The following is a 25,407-nucleotide window of genomic DNA, read 5'->3' on the forward strand; positions in this document are numbered from 1 at the left end:
TCCAAATTAAGACAGTAACAAAATTGGAAAACTTATTATTCTTTCTCCTTTGCAAATATCTGTAAAGGCAGCAGCTTTTAACTTTAAGGTTTTAATCATTTGAGCATCAGTAGAAGGTAATTGAAGCATCTAAAAAGGGTAATTGAATTTCAGCGTCATAACAAAAACAGGCGGATCTTCCAGTCACGCTTTTCAGTGTAATTTGTTGACCTTTAACCCTGCTCTTGTTCAGTGGATAGAGCAGTTTTAGAGCCTTCGTGTGCCATGCTTTTTTAAACAATGCTTAGCTTTTTCCCCACAAGATTTTCCAAATTTGTGCTTTTGTTGTTGTTTTCCCTTTATTTGTACATGACTCTGAAGTAGTTTGGCCACTGAGGATGGGGATTTGTATTTACAGGCTGACAGCATTTGTCCTCAAGTCCTTTGCACAGTCCAGGGGCTTTATTTTCATTGACCCAAAAGAACTCACAGCTGCAAAGGAGTGGATCATTCAGCATCAGAAGGAAGACGGCTCTTTTCCTGCTATGGGCAGGATTCTGAATAAGGACATTCAGGTAAAGACTAAAAATAACCAGTCGGTGCATTTTTAAAGATATTCCCAAAGCAGCAGTGGATGAAGTTTCCTTATGCCTGATATAAGTAGTGGTCTTAAATGGCAAAGGTAGCTTAGGAAGAACCAGGAGTTTCAGTGTGCTCCCAGGCTATTGCCTGGGAAGGAAGCTACAGCAGTGGGTTGGGTTCCTGACTTCCACACTTGCTTATTCAGCATCCTTCCCTCCAGTTTTTTTATCTTGGTGACTTTGTCTTCTTTGCCCCCCAGGGTGGAATCCATGGTAAGATCTCCCTGACAGCTTACGTGGTTGCATCTCTTTTGGAAACAGGTGTAACTTCCGAGGTAACAGAAACTGAGAGCAGCTCTTGTTCTGCATGTCCTAAAAATCCTCACTCTTTCCCTTAGCTTGATTTTGTTGTTGCTATTTCCTGAGGTTCCCTACTCATTAGAATGATAGCATTCAGGTAACTGAGGCTGTTTGAAAGCCTTGAGTGGGGGAAAATAATAAAAGTCCTGAAGTGCTCACAGTAATTTTCTGCCTCCCTGACAGCTCTGTCCCCCTCTGAGAAGTGATGTGATGCTCTCCCGGGGCTGCTGTGCATAGGACAGCCCAGGCACTTCTATTTGCTGGAAGTTTCTGTAGGGCTAATGGCTTTCCTAGAGGAGATTTGCAAGTGTTGCTAATGATCTTAGCTAGGAAATGAGGAGGGGAAGGTTAGTGCCACAGGGAAATCAAAGGAAACCAAATTACATCAAGTCCAATTAAATTGTTTCTATAAATTATCAGAGCTACGTTCCTGCATGGTGAGGTCATTGAGGGAGTTAATAAAACATGTTTGTTGGCTGCAGGGACCCCTGGGAACCTTGGCCTTTATTATCCTCTGGCGCCTGCTAGACGCACCAGAGTGTCAGGAACGCCATCAGACGAACAGCAAAGAGCTCGCTGCTGCTCTGTTCATCCACTGCCCTGCAGCAACGTGACATCTATTTTCAGCTTTAAGGAGAATAAATTCATCTCAGGATTAGTGTAGATGATTTGTGCTATGCTATTTGCTCCTGTCGTTCAGTGTGTGATGTGTGGCTTTTCTTAAGGAAAGCGTTGGTGTCATTCTGTGCAGAGCAAGACCTGTGTTTCCTACTTGTTTCTTAATGGGCTCAAAGTCCTGAGAAAAGCAGTGATTCCAACTCTGTCCACTGATAGGAAGGAGTGAATGAATTCCTTTTTCTGCTTTACTTTTGCACGCAGATCCTGCTTTACCTGTTATGCTGTTCGTATCTTAACCCCTGATAGCCCATGAGTTTTCTCACTTATTCCTTTCCAACTCTTCCCCATCGCACTGCAGGGGTGTCAGCAAGTCACTGTGTTGTGCTTAGCTGCCTGTTGGGGTTTGCAGGGCGAGAGAGGTTGGTAACGTGTGGGCTCTTTCTCCTAACTACAGGAAGAGAGATCTGCTGTTGACAAAGCAAAACACTTCTTAGAGGCCAACTTGCACTCAGCAGAAGACCCTTATGCCACTGCCTTGACTGCATATGCCCTGACACTGCTGCACAGCCCCTCTGCTGCTGTGGTGCTGAGGAAGATGAACAGCATGGCAATCACACAAGGTACTGTGCACCTGGGGCCAGCGTGGCAAGTTCTTAACTTGGCAATTCCACTGCAGGAATAAACAAACAGGCCTTGCAACTCAAATGGTGTGTTTGAGCTGCTGGAGAGCATAGAGCCTGGGAGATGAAGGTCCTCCTCACAGCACAGTTTGACATTGTAAGGAAAGAGTTTAGGAAAGAGTTTTCTGGATTTATTTTGGGAGAGGGCTGAGCACCTTATTCCTGTGCCTGCAACTGATGCTGAAGGAAGGCAAGTGCACTGGAAGCTCTGCAGTAGCTTTCTGGTCAATATGTCAGAGCTTGTCTAATAACACATCGTGTCTCCTAATGCTGTATTTTGATCTAATATTCAAGAATGATCTCATTGATCACATTGAGCCATCCAGGAGCAGGAGGCTGCAGCCCCCTGCTGAGGGAATGCTCCCCTAACTGGAGGTGCAGTGCAGTTCAGGGCATCGATCTGCTGAGTTGGTGCAATAGTAATGTTTGATCCTTCCCATGCACAGAGGCTGAGCTGCAGTCCTGCTGTAATATCGTACATATTCCTCTGTCCTGTTCTTCTAGATGGCTTTACACACTGGAGCTTGACGGGAAGTCTTGTAGCTGATGAAGATACCTTCATGGGATTTAATGATGGACTCTCTCAATCAGGTACCTGTATGGCAAAAGCAAAAATGAGGGATAGTGCTGCAGTAGGAGGCCACCGATGGCACAATTTACATAATACACTTCAGATTTTCCCACATCTCTACACCCTCACAAAATCTATTAGCATTTCTGGAGACATGATAGTTTTGGTCTCCAAAGAAATCTGGTTTACCAAGATGTTCTGAAGATATCAGTCAGTCTGTTGCTTATCTTTGTATTTTCAGATTGATGTAAGGATTGTGTACCTAGCTTTTATTGGCAGTCACTGTCATTTCAGTACTGATTTCCCAGACTTCAACTGTTGACCAACTTGATTCTCTTTCCAGGGTGGTAGATTGATTTATTTCCCCTTCTCCCTGCGCCTCTCTTTCAGTAGTTTCTGCAGAAGTGGAAATGACATCTTATGCCCTTCTGACATACACACTCCTAGGAGATGTGGCTTCTGCACTCCCCGTGGTAAAGTGGCTCTCACAGCAGAGGAATGCACTCGGAGGATTCTCCTCTACTCAGGTGGGCTGCCTTAGGCAAAGGTAGCTTTGGTGATGCATAATTAATTGCAGAAATTAATTGATTCAGGTATGGTTAATGTAGAATTTCTGTCTGGAGTTCAGAAGCTGTGTCCTGTTAAGAAGAAAAGCTTTCTGTTGCTCTTGACTACTTCCTTCTGGAATCAGTAGTTTGAAAGGAACCCAGACTTTGTCCTTACAGATGCTTTTGACAGTAAAAGTGAACAAAAGCTGAGATCTCTTTTGCAGTATGAATCAATAAGGAAGACTCTGCTACCAAAAGCTGATGACAATACAGCACAGTGTTTGTTTGTAAGCTGAGTATGTGCTCTATTCTTCACTATTCTCACCTCTCCCTCTTCTGATCCCTAGGACACGTGTGTAGCCCTGCAGGCTCTGGCTGAGTATGCGATCCTTTCTTATGTTGGAGGAGTCAACCTTACCATTTCCTTGGCTTCGACTAATTTAGACTATCAGGAGACATTCGAGCTCAATAAAATGAATAAAAAAGTTCTCCAGACTGCAGTGGTGAGTGGTTTTGTGTTAATATGATCTATCTGAACTGGAATCTGAATGACAAATCAGCAAAGTTCAGTAATGGTAAAAATAATTTTAAAAAAAGTGAATTGAACACTGAAACGTGGGATTTCCTGGTTTGTTTTGATGTGAAGGAGGCAGCGATCAAAGGCATTTTTAGCCATAAGTACTGACTGATGTTTGTTTTTTGCTGCTACTTGTTTCTACCCTTGTTAAGTGTGGGTGACTGAAGAGAATAAGTAGTCACCTCAGCTGTTTGGGGTCCTTTAAAACTGGAAAGATCTTTCACAACAACCAAGCTAAAATTGATATTCACTTATATTCTGAATGCTGCGTCTTGTCTGAGTCTTAACTATGGGTTCTCCACAGATCCCCAGTATTCCTACGGGGCTGTTTGTGAGTGCCAAAGGCGAAGGCTGCTGTCTGATGCAGGTAAAGTTGCTTCAGGGCTGCAGAAAGTGTCTGAGCAGTGATCTCTAAGCTGACAGCCTCTTTGCTGTATTTTTAACCCCAGATTGCTGCAAGCAAGGAATTGCACTTTGAGTTTCTAAGTAGATATATAACGTGGTACTGCTTTAATCCCTAGAAGCAAATGTGGTTGTACCACGGTGCATTTGCTTTGGTACAGCTTTACCTATACATAACTGAGTTTTAAAGCTTCTCTTGCTTCTGTGCATGCCATTATCTTTCTCTGAAGAGTTATACTATTTATGCTGGTCTTTGGAGAATGCTTGCAGGTGCTACAAAAAACATGGGAATCTAATGAACCACCTTTTGCTTTCCCCTTTCCACTACAGATTGATGTCACATACAACGTGCCGGATCCTATTGCCAAACCAGCATTCCAGCTCCTGGTTAACCTGAAGGAGCCAAAGTCAGAGCAGCATCTCCAAGCTCCAGTTCTGCTGCGCTCTCTCTCCCCAGATGAGAATCGCTCAGAAACCTTTCACAGAGAGAGAGCAGTGGTGGATGATGATGACCCGGCTGCAGATCGGGACCATCAGGAGTACAAAGTGATCCTAGAGACGTGCACGAGGTAGGAAATGTCAGTCTCCATCCCACCCTGCTTGTTTCTCAGAGGCAGCCCAGTGTTTGGATTAGCACATCGATTGCTCCTTCCATGGTAGGCTTTTCAGCTAGTGAGAACTCTCTGCTGTCTAAGACTGTAAGGCAGTTGCACTGATATGTTTGTCAATACAGGAAAAATACTACTTCATTGTTTTGACACAATTTTTTTAGCTTCCAAATGTTTGCTGAGTGTTTTGGTGCATTAATAACAGTTCCACTTTCTCAGCCCATTTTGCCTTCTGCCTGAGCACTGCAGCTGGTATTGGGGAGGTAGGCTTACAGTTTTGTCAATCCCTTAAAGATCCTGGTAACTGAGGAGGCTGCCCTGCATCAACACAACCTTTCTGTTGTTATTACTGAAACTTCTGCCCTGGGAATTGCTGGAGCAAAGACAGAAATTGGAGAGGAAGCACAGTCCAAGGAGATTGATTGCTGGAAAGAAAACAAAAGCAAATGAAATCTTCTATTTCCTCCTTTTCTTCCTGTAATATGCTCTTTTCATTCCTTTGTCTTAGGCAATGTGAATAGAGAATTGCATCAATGGATGATGGTGAAATATTTAGAGCTGGGGTGTTACTCAGAATGTGTTTTAAAGAGTTTTCAGGTGAAGTCCCTGGGATGCTTTCCTGTAAGGAACAGGAGGAAAAAAAACAACAACAAAAAACAAAAACAGAATGGGAAGGAGAGGGTTGTGATTACAGGTAAAGGGATACTATAGGATGTTTTAGGGAGATGCATGGAGTTAGACCAAGAGAAAGGTTTAATGACTCCAGGAGACTCTTAGCCCTGAATTGGAGGCCCCTGGATCTGTCTGCAGACCATCCAGTGCCATTGTGGACGTACAAACTTGAAATCCTTCAAAGAAAAGACCCTTTGTATTTCTTTCTCTGCAGCTTCTTTCAGTTGTGTTCCATCATGAGTTGTCTGTGTAGTATCTGTTACCTTGGATCCTGAGTTTATTTCCACTCTCTCTCTCTTTTTGCTCATGTGGGAAGATGGCTGCATTCGGGATCCTCTAACATGGCTGTGCTGGAAGTGCCATTGTTCTCAGGGTTTCGTGCAGACATCGAGAGCCTCGAACAGGTAAGGTGTAATGAGAATGCAAGGCACAGTGCTGAGCTGGGAGCTGGCTCTCTAGTTGGTAGGGATTCCCTTTGGAGAGCAATAGGAAGTAAATGCTGCTGTCTATTAGAGCACTGGCAGAATAGATGTGATTAAAATTGGGAGCAGGAGATCTCACATGTCAAAAAATATTTATCTGATATGAGCAAACAGAAGCTCTGAGCAAGAGTAACAAATGTACTGAGCGTAGCCAAATGAAGGTTTATTACTGAGCACAGCACACAGTAATTAAATGAGACCCATTTGGAAATGCTGAAGTGAAAATGTGCTCTAACAGGAGCTGTTTATGGCTTCTTAGTGGGCTGTGTTATCTCCAACATCTGGATTCCATTTCTTTGGAGGCTCTGTGTCTTGGAATTTTTTGCCTTTTTTTCTTCCCTTCTGGGAGAACATCATGTTTATTGCAATCCAAACTGAGGTGGACAGAATGTGCCTCTTACCCAGCCAGCCCTCTAGGGGAGATGAACTGTAGTCTTCAGCTTTGCTTTATATTCGTTGAGGCATTATGGCACATTCACTTGTTTTTTATGCTCCAGATTTTCTGAAGACTAATAGATTTTAAGGGGTGAGTAACTGAAGAGGTACAGAAAGAAACTAAACTGTATCTTTGAGAACTGACAAGGAGCTAAAAACTACTTTTTTGAAGGAAGAAGTCTTTTTGTAACAGCCTTATCCTCATTATGTGAGAAGAAATGGGAATGACAGCGAAGACCAGGCAGTTTATTTTGACGTCCCAATTCAGAGGAAGAGTGCACACTGCGTTGTGTTCTTTAGAATTTCCTTTGATTTGACTGAGTTGTAATAAACACCATTGCATTTTCTTGGAGAAAATGAGACCAACATATTTCTCTCTGGGGCTGCTCTGCTACTGCAGAAGAGTTACGTCCTTGCAGCTGAATGAGCTTCCTAGCACATTAACCATGAACAGGCTTTCTCTGCACTAAGCACAATTGGCTGTGCTTACTTGTCTGAGCCTCATGTTCTCCCTTTATGGGCAGAGAAACAGGAGTCCCTGTGTAACACCATCTACCAGGTTCTCAGGTAGCAGGTGGTTTGGTTTTGCACTTGGGGTTCTATTGCACGGTCTATCTCCCTAACCAGAAGTGAGTTTCTTCCTTTGGGCAGGAGGATATTTTGCTGAACTGGGAGCAATGTTGCATCTTCAATGGGGAATTTTCCCTCTGAAAAGCTGAGGTACATCCTTCTCACTGCAGACATCCTTTGCATCTGAAAAGTAGGGACAAATCTGGAGTAATGTAGACAGGGAATGAAGGTACAACCCCTGCCATTTCCTTATGCCTGGCAGATGTGTATCCCAGCCATGCTTCCATGAAGCTGTGGTACCAGTCTGTGCTTTGGACGCACCTTCAGCAGCAGCAGGCCCAGTCATTCCCATTGCTGCATTTTTTCTTTGTTACTGCAGCCGTTGCCTTTGCTCCTAGTGAGGAGGGCTGGGGCTGTAAATCAGATTTCCTTGTTTGTTGTTTGCCCTCACAAGGGAGCAGTGTTCACAGAACGGGCCCACGTGCAGCTCCAGGGCACTGATGGTTAATGAATGCTCTGTTGCACATCGATGGCGGCCCCCCTGGCTGTGCAGCCACAAATCCTTCTAATAATGCTGGGTGTCGACAAGGTCAGGAGGTCACCACGGGCTGGTATATATCAGCCTTCACCAGAAAAATGCAACTTTAGCTGAGCTGCGCATTTCCCGATGGCGCCAGCCCCTCCGAGCCCTCATAAAGCCCTGTCTGCAGCCATCTACTGCTGAGCACCAGCAGCCACCGCCAGGCCCTGCCATTGTGAGGACAAATTAAATTGGGCCTTTCCATACTGTGTGGGACTGAAACACGTGTTCCTGTGCTCATTACGGTAATAGCAGGAAGCTGTGTGCGGGGTTTTACAGCTAGAAGCACTATGCTGAAGAAATTCACAGCTGAAGCTGTTGGCAGCAGGCGCAGGCAGATTTTGGTAGAAGTGCTTTTTGCTTCGTGTCATTCTTTCTAATACATAATAACAACTGTTTTCCTTTCTGCAGTGCTTTAATTCTATGATCCAAAATAAGTTATCTCAAAATAACAGCACAAACACGATGAGCTGAGTCAGTATCGCCCTGTGTCACGAATGGGGTTGTCCAACAGGATAAAGCAGCAAGGTGGTTTGGAGCAGAAAGTGCCCAAATTCCAGCCCTCTGCTCCCCAGACCAGGATTTAAACTCAAGTCCTTTCCCACAGGTTCTGAATTAGATATTTCTCACTTGATGGAAGTCTTCTCTGCTCTCCAGTCTCTGAAAGTGACTGCTTTTATTTGCTTCAGAGGCAAGATGGGGTGTATAACTCTGGACATACCTGTGGAAAGTGAGGTGTTTTAATAAACATAAAACTTTTTTCAAATGCAGTTTGGTTTTCTTTCTGTAAGGTATCTTGCAGTGGAGTTGCTCACTTGATGGAAGTTTTCTGAGTACAACGCTTCAAAACAGTGATGGTTGATCAGTTACCTTGAGCATGAAGCCATTATAATATCAAGATAATAATTTTCCACATTTGGAAAAACAAAAGAATAACTCCTATTGGAATTAAAACCAAACAAACTTTGTACAATTATATCAGAGGATGCCACTAAGAGTCTGGGGACCTTCTCAGCATTCTGTTCCAGGGAGATAATTTCTGCACTCTTTGAGTTGGTTCTGTGATTCCATGAATAAATTCTCACACTTTTCTCTGAGCCTTTGCTCACGTTGTACAGACCTGAGGTTAGCTGAAGAGATGATCTAGAGCATCTTTAAAAACAGCTGTGGCAGATTAAAGGCAGAAGCACCCTAGAAGTGAGAGGTGCTCTTAAATCTTGTTCTAATGCTCTTTAGATATGCAGATTGTCTCAATAAGTAATAAAAGAAGCGTGATGTATTGTGTACATTACTGGTACAACGCATACTGCAAATCCCTAAGTGTCAGAGGGAGGGAAGATGTGTAGCAGGGCCTGGCCTGACCCCATTTGTCAAAGGGAGGATGCCTAAGGCTTTTTCAAATGGCTGCTCTTCTCAAATGTAAGGATTAATTTTCCTGGCAGAAGAATGTTTTGGATTTTTCAGCTGGTGGGAGAAGGGGCCTTTAATAACCAGTGTGATCCAGCAGCAGAATTCCTTGGCAGTTTGGAAGAGTGTAAATAAGAGATTTTATGGAGTGCTTTGGGGTCTCTGAGGTCTTGCTGTAGCCTTGGTACTGAAAACAATCTGGGAGCTGTTCTATTAGATTATGGGTGACAAGTCAGGTGTGGCCTGGGGGAGATGAACGCTCCCCTTTCCACAGGGATCAGGAATAACAGCACTGTGCACCTTGCAAGCATTCCTCATCAGATCAGGAGGGAAAAAAAAGTGTGGACAGTTGTTGTTTTTTTTCCTCAGTTGTCTGAGAGCAACTTCACACCTCCTTGCATTTCTCCATCCTTCTCCAGCCAAAGAAAGCCTTCAGTTTTAGCACCTGATGTGCCATTTTCTGTAAGATGAGATGAAACTAAACCTGTTCGTTTTTTTTCCCAGCTACTGATGAACAAGCAAATTGGATTAAAAAGATATGAAGTGGATGGAAGAAAAGTCCTATTTTATTTTGATGAGGTAATGAATTTGTTTCTTGTAATTACGCCACGTTTCAGGTGGGCAGGTGGCTGCACATGGATACAGTGCACTGCTGCTGGTGGCCATTTGCAGATGAGAATTGAGATACAGCTGTAACTGCGAGTTGCCTGAGCCTCTTTTGAGGTTTTGGTTGGGAGCCCAGGCATCAAGGAGGTGGGTGTTCAGCTTCAGCTCACACAGAATCTCCAGCCAGGTATCACTTAGTTCTTACCCCAAAATAATATGATCTCCAGGTATACTTAGCATCCTTAAAAGAAGGAGGCGAAATGCAGTCCAATTCAGACCTCAGTGCACGTACCAGGAAGGGAGAAATGAGATTTCTGCTGTCTTGGCTATCAGCAGTAAACTGTTGGCTAGTTGATTAGCCAGCAGACTGAGGACAGGAGTGCTGTTGGGATACAGATGAGATTCAGGTTTTGCTCTCTGAGGTTGTTTACCAGGTATGTGCATAAATTAAAGGCTGACAACGTATCATTTGTTTTAATTCATTCTGTTTGGCTTTTATTCGTTATCTTTGCCATTGTATCTGCTGTTGGAGGTGCCTTCATTCTCACCCTTTTGCATTAGGGGCTCATATGCTGCATTTGTTCATCTCTCTTTGCTGACAGTGTAGTTTTTGTTACAACGAGTATTTTGCATCATTTTATACAGATTCCTAGCCAGTGCATGACCTGTGTAAAGTTTCAAGCTTTCAGAGAATATATAGTGGGGAAAACTGCTCCTGTTCCTATCAAAGTGTATGATTACTATGAGCCAGGTACGTGTTTGCTTTCCTTTGACTTTTCTGACAGCATTAGGGCTCTAACAATGAGACTCGTTGTGATTTCTCTTTCTTGCTGACCTGCAGCTTTTGAAGCAACTCGTTTCTACAACGTGAGTGAGAACAGCCCCTTGGCACGGGAGCTCTGTGATGGGCCGACGTGCAATGAGGTGGAGAGCTCAGCTAGCCAGTGGGCTGGTGAGTTGCACAAAAGCCAAGCAGATTTTGTGAAATGGAGCCTTCAGGAACGTAGGTCCAGGAGTTGAGAACTCAAAGTGATATTTAGGAAGATGTTTGTGTTGGTGGAAGGTTTAGAAACGTCTGCATGAGAGCAGCATTAAACTCGTGACAAAGACAGCAATGTGTTCTGCTCTCCAGTCTCTGAAAGTGACTGCTTTTATTTGCTTCAGAGGCAAGATGGAGCATATGCCTCTGGACATACCTGTGGAAAGTGAGGTGCTTTAATAATCATAAAACTTTTTTCAGATGCAGTTTAGTTTTCTTTCTGTAAGGTATCTTGCAGTAGAGTTGCTCAATTGACTGAAATATCAAATTACGTTCAATAGTGACAGGATTAACTTGTAATCCTTAACAGTAATCTCTTTCCTATCCCGTGTGTTATGGAAAACTGGGAGAGTTGTAGTATCCAATACCTGAAATTTGGTGTGAAAATTTACATAGGAGAAGTAAGGAGAAAACTGCTTTCACATCTTTCCCTTCCCTACATTATGCAAAAAATGTTGCTCTGGATGTTTCTGTTTACTTTGCAGGCTTTTCTCACTCTGGGCCATGCAATAACATTTTTGGATGCTTGGAGGATGAGTATTTTGAGCAGTGCATGTGCTCAAGAGACTGTGGCTATGATGGGGATCCCGTATGTGGATCAGATGGACAGATCTACCAGAACCATTGCCAAATGGAAGTAGCATCGTGCAGGAATAATACGAGGATAGAGCAGATCCCCATGTCTCAGTGTTCTAACTGTAGGTTTCATTCAGTTTTTTATTTCTGCTACAATCTAGTTGGGGAGCACTACGGATCTAACCAAATGATAACTACAGGTGTGTGGTGGGGAAAAGAGGAGAATTCAAAACCTCCTACATAGTGTTCTGCCACTCACACTACAGGAGACTGAACTGTAGAAGCAGCTGCCTGCCTGCAAGCTCAGCACTGGATTTTCTGTTATCATGAATGCATATTCTACCAATCTTGATAAATCACTAATTTTCTCAGGAGTTTGGTTTTCCTGAAGTGAATAATCCAAGGTAAAAGTACTATCAGTGTAATGTAGCATATTTTGGAGACTCTGCATGTGCTTCCAGGATGTGCAGTGCATTACACCTGAACTAAATGTACCACCTCTGTAAATGCAAATATTTTCTAGAGGCTGAAGAAATGTGATGACCAAGGTATTGGTTTTTCTTTATTTACAGCCAAGAATTTGCCAGAAGAAAGAGAGACAAACTCCCATACAGCTGAGCAACCCAGTGTCCAACAGACTCCAGCAGGTAATATCTGCATCAAGTGGCAGTCCTGATCCTTTCAGAGCTGCTGTTTGGAATAAAGGGCCTTAGTGAGCAAAAACTTTAAGGTCATGAAGTAACCAGGAATTTGGCTGCTCATTTTATTTGGTGCTTATATTCATGCATTTTTTTTTTTTTTTCCAAGGCTGGTGTCAGACTTGCTCATGGCTCACAAAAAATCTCACCAAGAAGCAGTGGAGGGTCAATAGAATAGTTTATTTCGTGCTGTTTCTAGTAAATAAACTGGACTACATTTTTCTTGGCTGCTTTCCACTCATTAATTTGTTTCTGGCCTCTAACTCACTGCAACAAATCAGTAAAACAAGTTAATTCCTCGAGAGGTCTCCATGCCTTCCCATGTGTGTGTCCTTCCTCCACCTCCTTCTTGGGCACCAAAGTTCAGAGCACCATACATTCAGTGTGAGAGACACTGGTCCTGTCCTCTGCCCATCCTCTGCTCTACAGAAGTTGATGGTAGTTTTTAAGGTTCAAAAGCATGGTGAATATTCCATCGTGACCCATTTCTGTAGGCCATCCACTCTTGGTGTTTTAATACTTCTGTTATTTTCCCTCCCTTTGTTTCTGAACTTGATGTGTATCAGAATGCTATCTGCTAGAGGAATTGGAATGAATGCTTGTTGTCTTTTACTCTGTGCAAGTGCAGTGTACCCAACATGAGAAAACTTTGCAATCTGAACCCTTTAAAGCAGCATTCCCAAACTGCTCTGTAGGACACTGATGGTGTGCAAGTTCATAGTGCTTTGCTGTTGGTCTACAAAATGGGGCTGCCATTACGTTATTCTCCAATACAAATTCAGTTACCTGAGATAGTCCACAATCCAGAAGCTTTCAGAACAGAGTTTTTGAAATAACTTGCATTGAAATACCTAAGAAGCATAACCCTCTGGTTTCTGTTTTGAACAGACAAAAGCAATGTGGGCTCAGATAAATCTTGTGTGGCGTTTTCATACACTTGAGATTAATAAACATACGTGTGTCATGGGGATGTGTTTCTCAAAGCACAAGCATTATGAGCTTGCTGCATCCTGGGGTATGTAAGTGCTGAAGAGATCTCCTGGAAGGCAGATCCTTGTCTGAAATGAGCTGTCTGAGCAGCCATGGCAGAGTGAGCATTCAGAAATAAAACAGACTAAATCCTGTATCAGGAAAAGCGCTCAGCATGTGATTTTCATTAATCCTCTGAGCTCCTCTCAGGTCAGCCACATGGTACATGAATCAAAGTGTAACAAATGAATGAATCCCTCCTTATGCATGGGTCTCATTTGGACTCGCTGGTTTGTTAGCATTGAAGCATGAGATTGGTTTAAGTCTGCTCAGGTGCTCTGGGTTTCCAGTGAGTGTTCTGATGAGCCACGTCTAAATCTGTGATTTCCTAAAGGGATGCAAAGCTCCAGGAGCCAAATCAAGATCAGGGTAGGGGGTGAAGTTGCTTCAGTGTGTTAATCGTCAGGAAATGCCCTTTTCCTGCAGAACCTCGTGGTTGTTTTATTGTCTGATATCTTTCCGCATTTGCCATGTGATTTGTGCAGGCTCAGCTTGGTTTGATTGATGCTTCCATTGTCAGCTCTTGCCTATGGTAACTCAGCAATGGCAACAATCCTTCCAGCAAACAGTGGGGAACTTCATAATGTATTTGGGCTCACTTTGGCAGACAGGCTTGTAGTATAGTTCCATATACGCCACTGATTTTACTAGAATAAATAACAGCTTAAGAGTTATGCTATTAAGTTAAATAACTGTATGGATGCCCTGAAAAATCAGTTCTGCTTGTGGCGTATTCTCTTTTAGAGGAAATTTAGAGGAAAACTTGACAGAACCCAGCTGAAATGAAAGCCAGCTGAAGGCACTCATGACTGAATCCTCTTCCTCAGCTGTTTCTCACAGGTGATCTAGTGAGACTCAGAGGTGGAATAGCTTTTTCATGAGTAGTATGGATCCACCCCTGCCTATAAGTATTGCAGCTCTGCTGGTATGCTTTCACAGCCTGTTCCAGGCACTTGGGTTGAACAGAAGGCTCCTGAAGCAAGGTTTTGGGTGGAGGAGCAATATCGAATAGTGCTGTGGCTGCACTCAGTGGTATCGCTGCTGCTGTTCTGTTGCACTCTGTGCTCCCCTGAGCAGGCAGCCCCCCAGCTTTGTGCTGTCTGACCCCCCACCCTGTGCCCTCCAGCTTTCTCCCCACTGCTGGAGCTGTATTATTTGTACAGTTCTCTTCCAGCAGTCAAAAGGTCCAGGAGCTGCGATCAAATTCCTGATGGTATTACAATTCTTTAATTTGGTGTCATCGTTATTTCAGAAAATGCCATCACCCATCTCTGGCTTCTAATGGGAACATCAGGGTGAGCTGTTTCCAGGTGGAATCATCCGTGCACTGCTCACAGCAGTGCTGTTCTTTGAGGACTGATGGAATTGGCATTGGGCCACTTTTCCTTTCCCCCCATTGCTGCTCAGCAAACATTGGCTGAGGCACAAACGTTTGGAGATGGGACAGCAGTTTGTAGGCAACAGGAAATGTCAGCCTTTCATCTTTGCTTTGACTCCAACACTGCATTCCTAGGAAAAGTGAGGTCTGTGATGTTAATTCTGTCCCTGGTGGACAGCAATCATCCATTCATAGAGCAGCCTCATGATCTGGCACGTTCTCACTTAGAGAAGGCCAAGAAATGAACGCAGATTGACTGCTTGCAGGCAAGTGTTCCCTTGCCTTGGGCTGAGCCTGTTGCTGGGAGGGTGTGGGAGGCAGCAGGAAAGCCTTCAAGTATTTTATTTCTAGAGAACAAATGTTTTCAAAGGCCTTGACAAGCATCCTCCTTCAATAAAGCAAACTTTTATGAGGAGGACATTTCCTCTTGCAACAACTATGTTTTGGTGATTGCTGTAATCCAAAGCAGTGTGTAGAAAGCAAACTGGGTGAGATTAAAAGCTGAGCTGGCTCAAGGCACAGCTCAGAGCACGAGGAGCTACTGATATTCCTTGAAATTGTATCTTGCAGCCTTACCTCTGGGCTGTGGGCGATAACCCAGCACAGAGGTATGGCCCTTTTTGGTGGGATGGTCACTGAGTGATCTGCCAGTGCCTTGGGGAGCTGGAGGGAATGTGTGGAGGATAAATGTCTGTTTCTGCCCATTTCTGTCTAAGTGCTGACAGCTCCTTGGTGCTCTGGCCGAAGCCGACACACCTCAGCTAGATGAGGCTGAAAGCAGAGTAAATGTTTTCAGTGTGGGATCCAGGTCCGTTGTGCCAAAATCTTCATTGTTGTTGGTCTGAAAACAAATCTTCCTCTTCCAGCTGGTCTCTTCATCACATACATGGAGTAAACTTTGTATGTGAACCTAAGCATGCGTGCACTGCTCTGCTGACACGTGCAGCCTCCGTTACACAAATGAAACGCTTGTACGGCTTCTGAGTTGTCTCCCTGACTGCCATTCCTTCCCTCTGATGTCATTCCCCTTTGCACTTAAGCATTGCATGTCACAGCATAGAAGTTTCTTTGGCTAAAGCACAACCACGGTTTCCCTTCCAGCTGAGGAAGGCCCTCCGCTGCAGTTGGATCTGTCGTATTATTCCTATGAGTACGACCCCGACCCCTACGCCTCTGAAGCTGATGTTTTTGAGACGGTGGCAGAACTGACAACAGTGAGCACGTTAAGAGAAGTGGACGCCATTCAGGAAGTAGTGACCACCGTAGAATGGTGAGCTGGGGATTGCAAATCCGCTCTGAGAGTTCTAGCACAGCAATTCGTGTGTTGGGTCAAATGCGTTCGGTTCCTCAAAGTGGGCACTCTTATAAGTGGCTCGTGAGCCTCTTTAGCAAATGTTCACCAGGATCGAGATCTCACGGGGACAGCATGTGAGTCTTCATACGTGGGTGTCTCCATTCTTGGGAGATTGAAGCTTGTTGCTGCCTAATCTCAGGGATGTGCCATAAAGTTATGTAACGGGAAAGTGACTTTTTTCATCATGCTCTCTTTTCAACAGAAATATATAATTTAAATAAAGAGAAGAGGCTCAGAATCAACTCCTGTATGAGTTTGTTCCAACAGATGACCTGCTGCAGAACAGAAACTGAATGATGACTACTTCCTGCTGCCCTCAGAACTGTGTAAGCCTTTCTGCCCCATGGGGAGAACTGGAGAGCACAGAGGGACACTCAGCGTTATTCTTCTGTCAATTTTTCTGCCTTTTGTGCAACCTCTTAGGAACGCTTCCAAGGATGGAAGGCCGATATGCTGTGCCCTCTAGGTGAGAAAAATAGGGGCTGGAATTCAAACCTGTAGACCATTTCCAAGTGTTTTCTCTACTATCAGGATACTGCAACTGCCATTTCCTAGCTACATTTAGAAGCTAAGTCCAGGCCTTGTGCTTAGCTAAACTGCTGTTTGAGGAAAGATGGCTGAGAAGTTTTCTCTCAAATTATAATAATAAAAATCAGTGTATTTTGCTAATTATGACATAGCAAGAGGCTAATAATCTTCTCTAGCCTATAAATCTACTGCACCCATAATGATGTCCCACAAGAAGAAAAACTGCACTATTATATCCATGTTGTTGGGCGGTCTGTTTTACAAGAGAAAACTGAAATCCAGGGCTGGAAAGCTTCAGGTGAGGAGTTTGCCAGCTGTAACAGCATCTGGTGGATGAGCCCTCTTCATTTTGCACTATGTGCTGGTGAGGGCTGCTTGCAGCCTTCTCAGCTCTGCAGCCCCTTTCCTCCTTGTAACCCTGGCATGAAAATAAAGCTGACCTGAGGCACAGTTCTTTTAAATCTTGCCTGACTTGACCAATCACTTCAATTCTGCTCCCCCCAGGACCTCCATACAATGCCTTTGCTGGATATGGCCATCCATACGTAGGCCCTGGGGCTGCTGGTGGTTCAGATCCCCACAGCCTGACTTGCACCAGCAATGCAGTACAACTAAAACTAAAAGCTTTGTTTCCAAAAGTGCATTACTTTTTGGTTTCCCTCCCTGGCTGGAGCAGCACTGTTCTCTTTGGAGGAGTTTGATTCAATTGCCTGTTGCAAAATACTGCTAATATTTTATCTTCTCACTTCTATTGTTAGGAGGACCCAGAGTGGGGTGGGAACTCCTTTTGAGATGTTTCGTGGTGAATGGAAACAGGAAAAAGCCCAACCTCGCTCATTTTGAGGGCTTACTTACATAGAAACACTGACAAGAATATATCCCAATATAGACATTCTATTCCAGAACAAGGGCAGTTTTATTCCAGAAAACTGTCTGCACAGGGACAAAACAGGAGGTATCCCAGACCTTGGGTGTGTAGTTGTAGCAGAAATGCTGAGACACAGCCTGAAGCAGTGATTGAACACCTGGTGGAAGGCAGAGCCAGTCTAGGGGAGCTCAGGTGCAGGATGGAGCCACGATCCCCCCTTCCCAGCCATCACTTAAGGGTTGGCAGTAGAAGTGAGGGGATCTTCTGGAGGTCCTTGAGGCCTTCTGAAGGGAAGCAGCTTCTTTCCTTCATTTCTGTGCCCACTGCTGTTGCATTTGAGCAAACCCTCACTTGCTGCAGCCTGGCACCTCGCTGCTCAGTTATTGCTGCGCTTTCCATTGCTTTGCAGTCATTTCCAGCCCCTTGTGCCAGGTTGGCTATTTGCAGAACGTCACCGACATTGTGAGGGTTTGGCTCTTCAAGTTCTCTGGAGTTTCAGAACTGCTCTGTGAAGGTATGAGCCTTCCCACCATCGTTAGCAGCCTGCCTGCTGCTCTCAGCTCTCCTGCAGAACCTCTCTCTGGCTGTACCCACTGCTCCTCTGCAGTTTTTTTGCCACGTCTGTTCAGTGCACATTAACAGATTGTGTCCTTGCTGCGTCCACACTGTGCAATGGAAGCACTGGCAGCTGCGTTCCTGCCTGGCAGGTAAAGAGATGCCCTTAAACTCAATTCCATCTCCTGTAAGCGACTGGCCAGGCAGATGCTGGCTATTGTGTACACACGGCCTGAGTCAATATTTATCCCCTGGGTAAACAGCAGACCAGTATGAGCTGCAGAGAGAGGTATTTTTGGTTGATTTTTTCTTTTTATTTTTCTTTTTTTTTCCTGGCTATCAAAGCTGCACGATACAAACCCTACTGTTTACTGGTTTCAGCTTCTGTTCAGTGCTTTGAGTCGGGGGAATAAGACATTTGGGCACTGTGATTCTGCCAGTGTAACCAACTGCCCTGGGAAATGGGACCTGTGCCCTGAGCTCTTCAGCCTCCCATGCTCCTTCCCTTCCTGGGTTTAATTTTCCTGTCTCATCCCTTCAATAATTTCAGAAGGATGTTTGAGGTAATTTCATATTGGTGCTCTCATAGATCCTCGGGCAGCCCAGCAGTGTCCCCACTGGGATGAGCTGATGAAGGCAGAAGGTTTCAGCTGAGTGTTAAATGCGACTTCATTTTCCTCAGGCTCTGCTGTGTGTAATGGAGTAACTCAAGATTCAAGAAAGCTTCATATTACTGCCAGCTAAATAATTTCTGTTGGTGCCAGCCCACCAACCTGGCTTTGTTCTGTGGGTTCTTTGGGGCAGTTTCAGGGCAATATTGGGCTGTCTCCTCTTCATAGCTAGGAGAGAATGGGTTCATTTGTCACCAAGGAAGAGGCAAACTCAGTGGTGGAATGCCAGCAGAGCTGCTGCTGCTTTGGGCTGTGAGTTGGCTGTGGCTTAGAAACGTGTGCCTCCCTCTGTTAGAGAGATGCTTCTCCTTTCCTTTCTCTGATGGGTTTGTGAGACAGATTTCTGCTTCCACCAAGTTACCTTACTAAATAGCCAACAGCAGTGCTAATTATTGGTGACTTTCTGCTTGCAATCCTTTCAATGAAATTAATATTTATATATTTGTAACTGTACATTATGCAGAGTAACCATTACCATGGTATTTATTTTAAAGCAATAGCTCCCTTGTCCTTTCTTGTCTGGGTGTTTTGGTTTTAGCTCTTTCCCTTCTTTTTAATCAGCCTCAGTAGGAAAAAAGCCCTCAGAATGTTCAGCTTGCTTGAATAACATCATGGAAACGACAGCACTTGCTTTGCTAATGCTGACAATTGATATTTAACGCGGGGTAACCTGCTTTTCATTATGGTTGATAGATGACCTATTTGGAAAACCTCAGCTCATTTTGTTGTTTCTTTTCCTGTTTTGGTTTTCTGGTGCTTGCTCCTTCTGATGGAGTGACAGCAGTCTGCACTGCCTCTCCAGCAGCAGCTGGCATGTTCTGCACGTGCACTGCTGCACCCACAGGAGACGGGCTCTAGTTTTTCACCTGCATTCCACCCCAGCACTTACATGTGAGCACACCATTCTATGAGCATTTTTGTTTTGTTCACACACACATCTTAGCAACTCTGAGTCCAGAAAAGGGTTTGTTTTAGATTCTGGTAAATATTTTATTAAAAACTGATTTTAAAACAATCTTTTCTGTCTCTTTATTCACATTGTAGGCTGTAGGATTGTTTGGTTGTAGATCACAGTCGTGTCTGTACCAATAGAACCACAGAATTCAGGAATTCTAAGGAATTTCATTGCTCATTTTCTACCTTGCTCCTTGTTGGGATGGGCCCAGAGCTGAGCTGTGTTTTGAATAGTTTGCAGCATACCCCAGTGTTGAGCAATGAGTTTGATCACCTGTTTCATAAAAGAAAGCTCTTGGTTGCGTGATATGAAGAAAGAAAAAAAAAAAAAATTGTCCTGAGTGTTTTCTCAGTTCCTTTTTTAATATTTTCCTTCAAGAGACAGAATACAGTCTTGGCCTTAAGAAGTTTTGGGTAGCAGAGGTCATTAGCATCAACAGGGATGAAGGAATTGGGTTTTTACATTTATGACAGTGGGCTGCCTTTACTGGGGTGGTGATTCTTGGTTAAGAAAGTAATAGCTAGAAAAGCTGGTGCTCTGTGGACAGAGTATTTTAGTTCAGGTGATGGATGCCTTTTATGGAAGTGCCTCCTGATATTTTTGAAATGTTTAGAAATTTGGTTATGCAAGTGCCTGTTCTCCTTCAGTTTTAGGTAAAAAGAATATGTGTTCAAGGACAGCAAGGAAGCCAGAAAAATGAATAGAAGGCAGATAGCAGCCAGCTCACAGCATGCATTAAAAGCAGACCTGGGTGTATAACAAAAGCATCCCTGGCAGTGTGCAACCAGATGAGAAGTTGCATGCAGGGTCCCAGTCACAGATCTGTATTTCAGCACTCCACATCTCACATGTTGAGTCACTGGGACTCAACATCCTTTAAGGAATGCTGTGGCCTGGGTTGATTTGCTCTTAGCTGCGCAGACAGAACGTGATTCTTTCTTCCTGAGACTTGTCTGCTGGGAACTGCTCCTCACTGCTCTGGATGAAACTCGTGAAGTCCCAGTGCTTTGCCCTATCCCACGGTGTGCTGGGAGCGCCTCGGGGCAGGGAGCTGGGATGGAGACTTACACCAGTGACTCCTTGGAGCTTTTCTGAGGAAGTGTTTCTTTGGAGGTTTGTAAGGAGGGGGTTTTGCTGCGATTGAAGAATGCGCTCCTCACCTTCTCCCGGAAATCTTCCGATACGTAGTAGTAGACAAAGGGGTCAGCACAGCTGTTAAAGGTGCTGATGGCCAGACTCACCATGTAGCCGATGTACGAGCTGCCGTACAGCTTGCACTGATAGCTGGAGTAATGAACGAGGAGGAGAACGTTGCTGGGAGTGTAGAAGGCCACGAGTGTGAACAGCACGAGGGCGGTGAGCTTCATGGAGTGGGAGTACCGCTTCCCAGTGCCCAGGAGGGCTTGCAGCACTGAGCAGTAGCTGAACAGCATCACCACCAGAGGAGCGAGGAAAGCGCAGACGATGAGGCAGACGAAGTAATAGAAGTAATACCCGTCATCCTCCTCCCTAGGGAGAACATCGTGGCACAGAGTGATGTCTGCTCTGTACAGGGGGTACGACTGCTGCTGCAGAGTCAGGGGCAGAGTGATGACAGCAGCGCAGAGCCAGACAGCAGCACAGGTCCAGGCAGCGAAGGCAGGGGTGCGGAAAGAGCGCGAGAAGAAAGGATGCACCACTGCCAGGTACCGGTCCACACTGATGCACGTGAGCAGCAGCACTGAGCAGTACATGTTCCCATAGAAGAAAGCTGTGGTGACCCGGCACAGACCTTCCCCAAAGGGCCAGTTGTTCCCAAGGAAATAGTAGAATATCTTGAAGGGCAGCACGGTTATGAGCAGCAGGTCCGCTGCAGCCAGGTTCATCAGGAAGATGGTGGAGGTCAGCTTCTCAGTCCTGGTAGCCAAAACCCAGAGGGCCAGCCCGTTGGAGGGCAGCCCCAGCAGGAAGACCAGGCTGTAGAGGGAGGGGATGAGCAGCACTGTGACCCCACTGCTCAGCTGAGAGCGAGCAGCCTCGTGCAGCAGCAGGTATGTCGTGTTGTCTATCGTGGCCTTTTCCCCGGGGATGGCTCGGGGGCATGGTGTCATCTCTGCTGTCGTTATCTGCTCGCTGGTGCTGTTCTGAGAGTAATCTGTTGGTGTAAATGCAGTCTGTTACTTGCTGCACATGTTAATACTAGCGCTTTGCAGAGCAGGCTGGCTTCATGATGCTTACACCAAATTCTAAGGCGCTGCATTTTATTGTTGGGTTCCATTCTGCAAAATGCTGATGGGTCACGGGCAGAAAAAGCAGAGATGGAGTTAGGTGTGCAGCAGTGATCACTGGGGGCCTTACTGCAAACTGACAAGTCTGTTCTGTGCTCTGCTTCCCACTGCTCGCAATTGCTGTGAAGTTTAGGTACCAGGGGAACAGGGCACAATCTCTCTGCCCAGCTGTCAGAGTCCTAAAATCCAGGGCCACTCCAGTGCAAAGCTGTGGCTGTGGGAGCTTAATTCTTAGCTGAAGGTTTTGGTTTCAAGTGCTCTGTTCAACTGTTCTGTTTCTGCCTCTTGCCACTTTGTTCTATGCTGGTTTTAATTTCCCTTCCATAAGCATCCTCTATCGCCTCCTATTTCAAGTAGAGCATGCATGAATCTCAATGAGCTTGCAATGCATGAATCTCAATGAGCTTGCACTCCCATGATCATGGAGTCGTGGAATGGCTCAGGTTGGAAGGGACCTTAAAGATTATACAGTTCCAACCCCCGTGCCATGGGCTGGGTGCTTCCCCCATCCACGGTGCTGGGCACCTCCAGGGATGGAGCATCCAGAATAATATTTCATAAATGGGTTTTCAAGGATGTTTTAGAAGTCCCAAACCTCCTGTACTTTAAGAACCAGTTTTTCCCCCAAAGATGCCCACTCACCATCGTAATCTGGCGCTGCCAGGCCCATTCCCCATGCAGCACAGCACAGCGCGAGCCGGGGTGCCAACTGCCCACTCCTGGAGGTCCCCATGCTGCTGCAGGAGCTGCACTGCTGGGAGGCAGCTGGGAAAGGCTGTGTGAGTGACTGTGCTTGTGCGTTTCCTCCTCGCAGTCCTTAACACTCGGAAGCAGCGGGCTCATCCTGTCACGGCATTCCTAGAGCCAGTGTGGTCCGAGCAGAGACGTAGCTGCAGTGTCAGCTGGGAGGTTGGGGGGATGCACACATCCAGACCCATAGGGATTGTTTGTCAGAGCTTGAGTGACTCATTTGGGTCTCCTCCCTGCTCTGGGCTGTTCTTGAAAATAACACCCAGTCACATTTGACGCACTTTGAATTTGATTTAGTGTGTAAACGGCATTGAAACTCCTATGGCCTCCATGTCCGATGGCATCCTTCTGCTTGAGAAGGATCTGAGCAGCACTGTGCAGTGCTTGAGGTCCTTTCCCACACTGCTTCAATGCCCTTGAAGATTTCATCCCCACTCACTGCCATGGAGTGCTGGAGGGCCGCAGCCTCCCTGGCTCCTGGGGCTGTGCAGGGCTCTCCCATGGCCTTGGGGACAGTTCAGGGTTTGGTTTCTGCCCCGCAGTCCCTGTGTTGGGTTCAGCCCACCATAGTTCTGTTTCTTTATTTCTAATCCTGCTTCCCTTCCTCCTTGCTCTTGCTGCAGAGGTTAATTAAAGGCCATCTGAAGGAAGCAGCACCCGGTGCTGTGACGCACACAGATAAGTGGTGAGGTCCCGGCCTGACGGAGATGTGCAGCTTCCGCCGATAGGCAGAGCGAGCTGAGCCCTCCTATAGGAGAGGGGCTGACGTGGGCTGGGGACTGTTATCTGCCCGAGTTCTCTGTGCTTGGGCAGATAACAGTGAACTGCAGCTACTCGTGCCCACGCAGAGCTGTGTGTTTTTCCAGAGATGCTCAACCTCTACCCAACATCCCCCAGGAGAGCAGGCGCTCCATTTGCCACAACCTGCACAGAGCTGTAGAATCACAGGATGGCTAAGTGAGAAGGGACTGCAAAGATCACCCAGTTCCAGCCCCACCGCTCTGGTGTTCCAACCCTGATGGCTCTGGAGAGCTACACGGTCCCTCCTTCTCCAACTCTTTGGGAGTGTGAGGCCGTTCTGTGCTCTCACACGTTGGGAAAGTCCCAGTCCTCTCCCGTTGCCTCTCTGGGCCCTTTCCAGCAATGAGGGCACAGCGTGGGGTGCTGGGGCTGCCTCTCCATGAGGTAAGGATGGAGCTGGAGCCCAGGCGGTAGGAATTGTAAATTTGGTTTGGCATCCCGAGGAGCAGTTCATTCCTGTTTCTTCGCCTCATGAATGGCCTCTTCTGTGAAGACTGCAAATCTGAGCCTGGCTGCTGTTTGATGAGATTCCTCTATTCCAAGGAGAAAATGATCCTATTTCCTTTGCTTTCACCGTATTCCCACATCCCTGTGTCGAGAGGTGGGGTTCCGCTGGCAGGGATAGGGAAGATGCAATGTTGGATGTTTTGCTTTTGTGATTCTCTCAGGATTTATGAACCATTACAACATGACTCATGCAGCCACGTATTTTCCATGCCTCAACCAGGATCCTTTCCATGCTCTGTATGCAAAAAATTAGCCATAATCAGGTGCAGATAGTGTGCAAATCACAGCCCTGCTTCCTACGGATGGGTCTCTGGAGTGGAGCAGGGAGAGGTTATTCACTGCTCTATCCTTCAGTTTTCAGATGCTGTGTGATCTTTAGTGATTGCTTTAGATGCAGAACAGCTTGCTTGAAAATTCTCATGCCAGAGGTTTGTCACAGCTTGTTAACATCTCATTTGCTCCCTTCCCTGTGGGGTAACAGTTTGGTTTTAAAGCTGCTCGTTGTGCAATAGGTATCTCCTGGGAGAAAGCACTCTTTGCTTCCACTGCTCTGAACCGTGAACACGTAGGACTGGAACACAGGGGAGGGATTTTAGAGCTGTGAGGGAGGTACAGGCAGCACCTGCCCTGCCCCACGTGGTGCCTTTAGGGCCTGACTGATCTGACTTTGGGACTCAGATGCTCCTAACAGGGTTCAAATTCCTGCTCTGTTCCAGCAGCTCAGCTGCAAACCAGCAGGTGTGAAGAGAGAACTCCTGGTGAGCTGAATCCTGCCCTGGGCTGAGCTCGTGTTCCTGCTACAGAATGAGAGGCAGCAGCTCGGGGCAGAGCCAGCAGCACGCAGCATTTCCACCGCTGTCAGCACAGCCTCACATTTTCCATGAATGCGATGCTGATTTTCCCAGCCACCGGCTGTGCATCGGAGCCTTCTCCAAATCGCAGCACAGAAAACCTCCACTGAGCAAGAAATGAGGGATCTCTCAGCCTGGGTTTGTCCTTGCAGGCTGTGGCACACGGGGGCTGTGGGTGGCACACGGGGCACCTCCTGCCCTCACCAGCTACCAGCTCACCCTCCTCTCCTCTCTCCACTGTTCAAGTGCTCCCGTCAGCAATTCTTAATATAACTTATAAAACCACTCCTTATTATTCCATCCTGCAAACGTGAAGGATCTTGTAAAGCCATGTATTGCTGAGAGCTCCAGCTGTGTTTGGCGATGTCAGCTGTGCCGTCCCCAGCGCCTTTCACTCCCCCGCAGCACAGGGGCCGTTCTTTGTGTTAAGTCCAACATCTCCAAGAGGTCACTTTTGTGTAAAATATACTGCGTCCTCTGCTATGTCACCACCATCATTTATATCAAATTATTCATACCGTTTATTCATCAGAGGATTGTTATGGAGAGAACGGAGGTTTGTTTCCCTGTGAGCAACGCTGCGCTGCACAGAAAGTGGAATCGCCTTTTGTTATGGCAACGGAAGTGTTGAGGATGATGTAAAGGAAACTCCTATCAGATCTGGGTCACAGCACTGCAGCTTAATTTGCAAACTCCACTCATCCATTTGTTGCGCAGGGCTCCCAGGGAAGGCGGTTCAACGTGTTATTATTACCCAGGAATTTGGGGAGGCTGAGGGGAAGCCGGGTGGGGGTTATTTTCGTGGTTGCAGTTGTACTGCCTTAACCTGGAGCAGATGTGCTGATAGATTTCGGCACTGGAATCGTGCACTCCAAGGGCTGTTGTGTGGAGCACACGAGCAGCT

General features: G+C 45.9%; 2 protein-coding genes across 2 annotated transcripts in view; one reads left to right on the plus strand and one right to left on the minus strand.

Annotated features, from left to right (window-relative positions):
* Positions 1-19,706, plus strand: part of CPAMD8 (C3 and PZP like alpha-2-macroglobulin domain containing 8) — a 45,177-nt gene extending 25,471 nt beyond the window's left edge. Inside the window, exons 29-44 of the mRNA XM_031557090.1 lie at positions 398-554; positions 821-895; positions 1,993-2,158; positions 2,723-2,809; positions 3,180-3,316; positions 3,685-3,840; positions 4,219-4,281; positions 4,647-4,885; positions 5,913-6,000; positions 9,575-9,649; positions 10,322-10,427; positions 10,518-10,628; positions 11,201-11,413; positions 11,864-11,938; positions 15,498-15,666; positions 15,953-19,706. Of these exons, the coding sequence (XP_031412950.1) occupies positions 398-554; positions 821-895; positions 1,993-2,158; positions 2,723-2,809; positions 3,180-3,316; positions 3,685-3,840; positions 4,219-4,281; positions 4,647-4,885; positions 5,913-6,000; positions 9,575-9,649; positions 10,322-10,427; positions 10,518-10,628; positions 11,201-11,413; positions 11,864-11,938; positions 15,498-15,666; position 15,953 (1,918 nt within the window). The 3' untranslated portion in view covers positions 15,954-19,706. The remainder of the gene's footprint in view (positions 1-397; positions 555-820; positions 896-1,992; positions 2,159-2,722; positions 2,810-3,179; positions 3,317-3,684; positions 3,841-4,218; positions 4,282-4,646; positions 4,886-5,912; positions 6,001-9,574; positions 9,650-10,321; positions 10,428-10,517; positions 10,629-11,200; positions 11,414-11,863; positions 11,939-15,497; positions 15,667-15,952) is intronic.
* A 114-nt stretch (positions 19,707-19,820) lies between these two features.
* On the minus strand, positions 19,821-25,391 carry F2RL3 (F2R like thrombin or trypsin receptor 3). The gene is made up of 2 exons (XM_010725067.3): positions 22,237-25,391; positions 19,821-21,461 (listed from the first exon to the last, which is right to left on the minus strand). The coding sequence occupies exons 1-2, from the start codon at positions 22,325-22,327 to the stop codon at positions 20,392-20,394; spliced, it is 1,161 nt and encodes a 386-aa protein (XP_010723369.1). The 5' UTR covers positions 22,328-25,391; the 3' UTR covers positions 19,821-20,391.
* Positions 25,392-25,407: the final 16 nt, after the last annotated feature.

Source organism: Meleagris gallopavo, chromosome 30 (genome assembly GCF_000146605.3).
Source record: "Meleagris gallopavo isolate NT-WF06-2002-E0010 breed Aviagen turkey brand Nicholas breeding stock chromosome 30, Turkey_5.1, whole genome shotgun sequence".
NCBI lineage: Eukaryota > Metazoa > Chordata > Aves > Galliformes > Phasianidae > Meleagris > Meleagris gallopavo.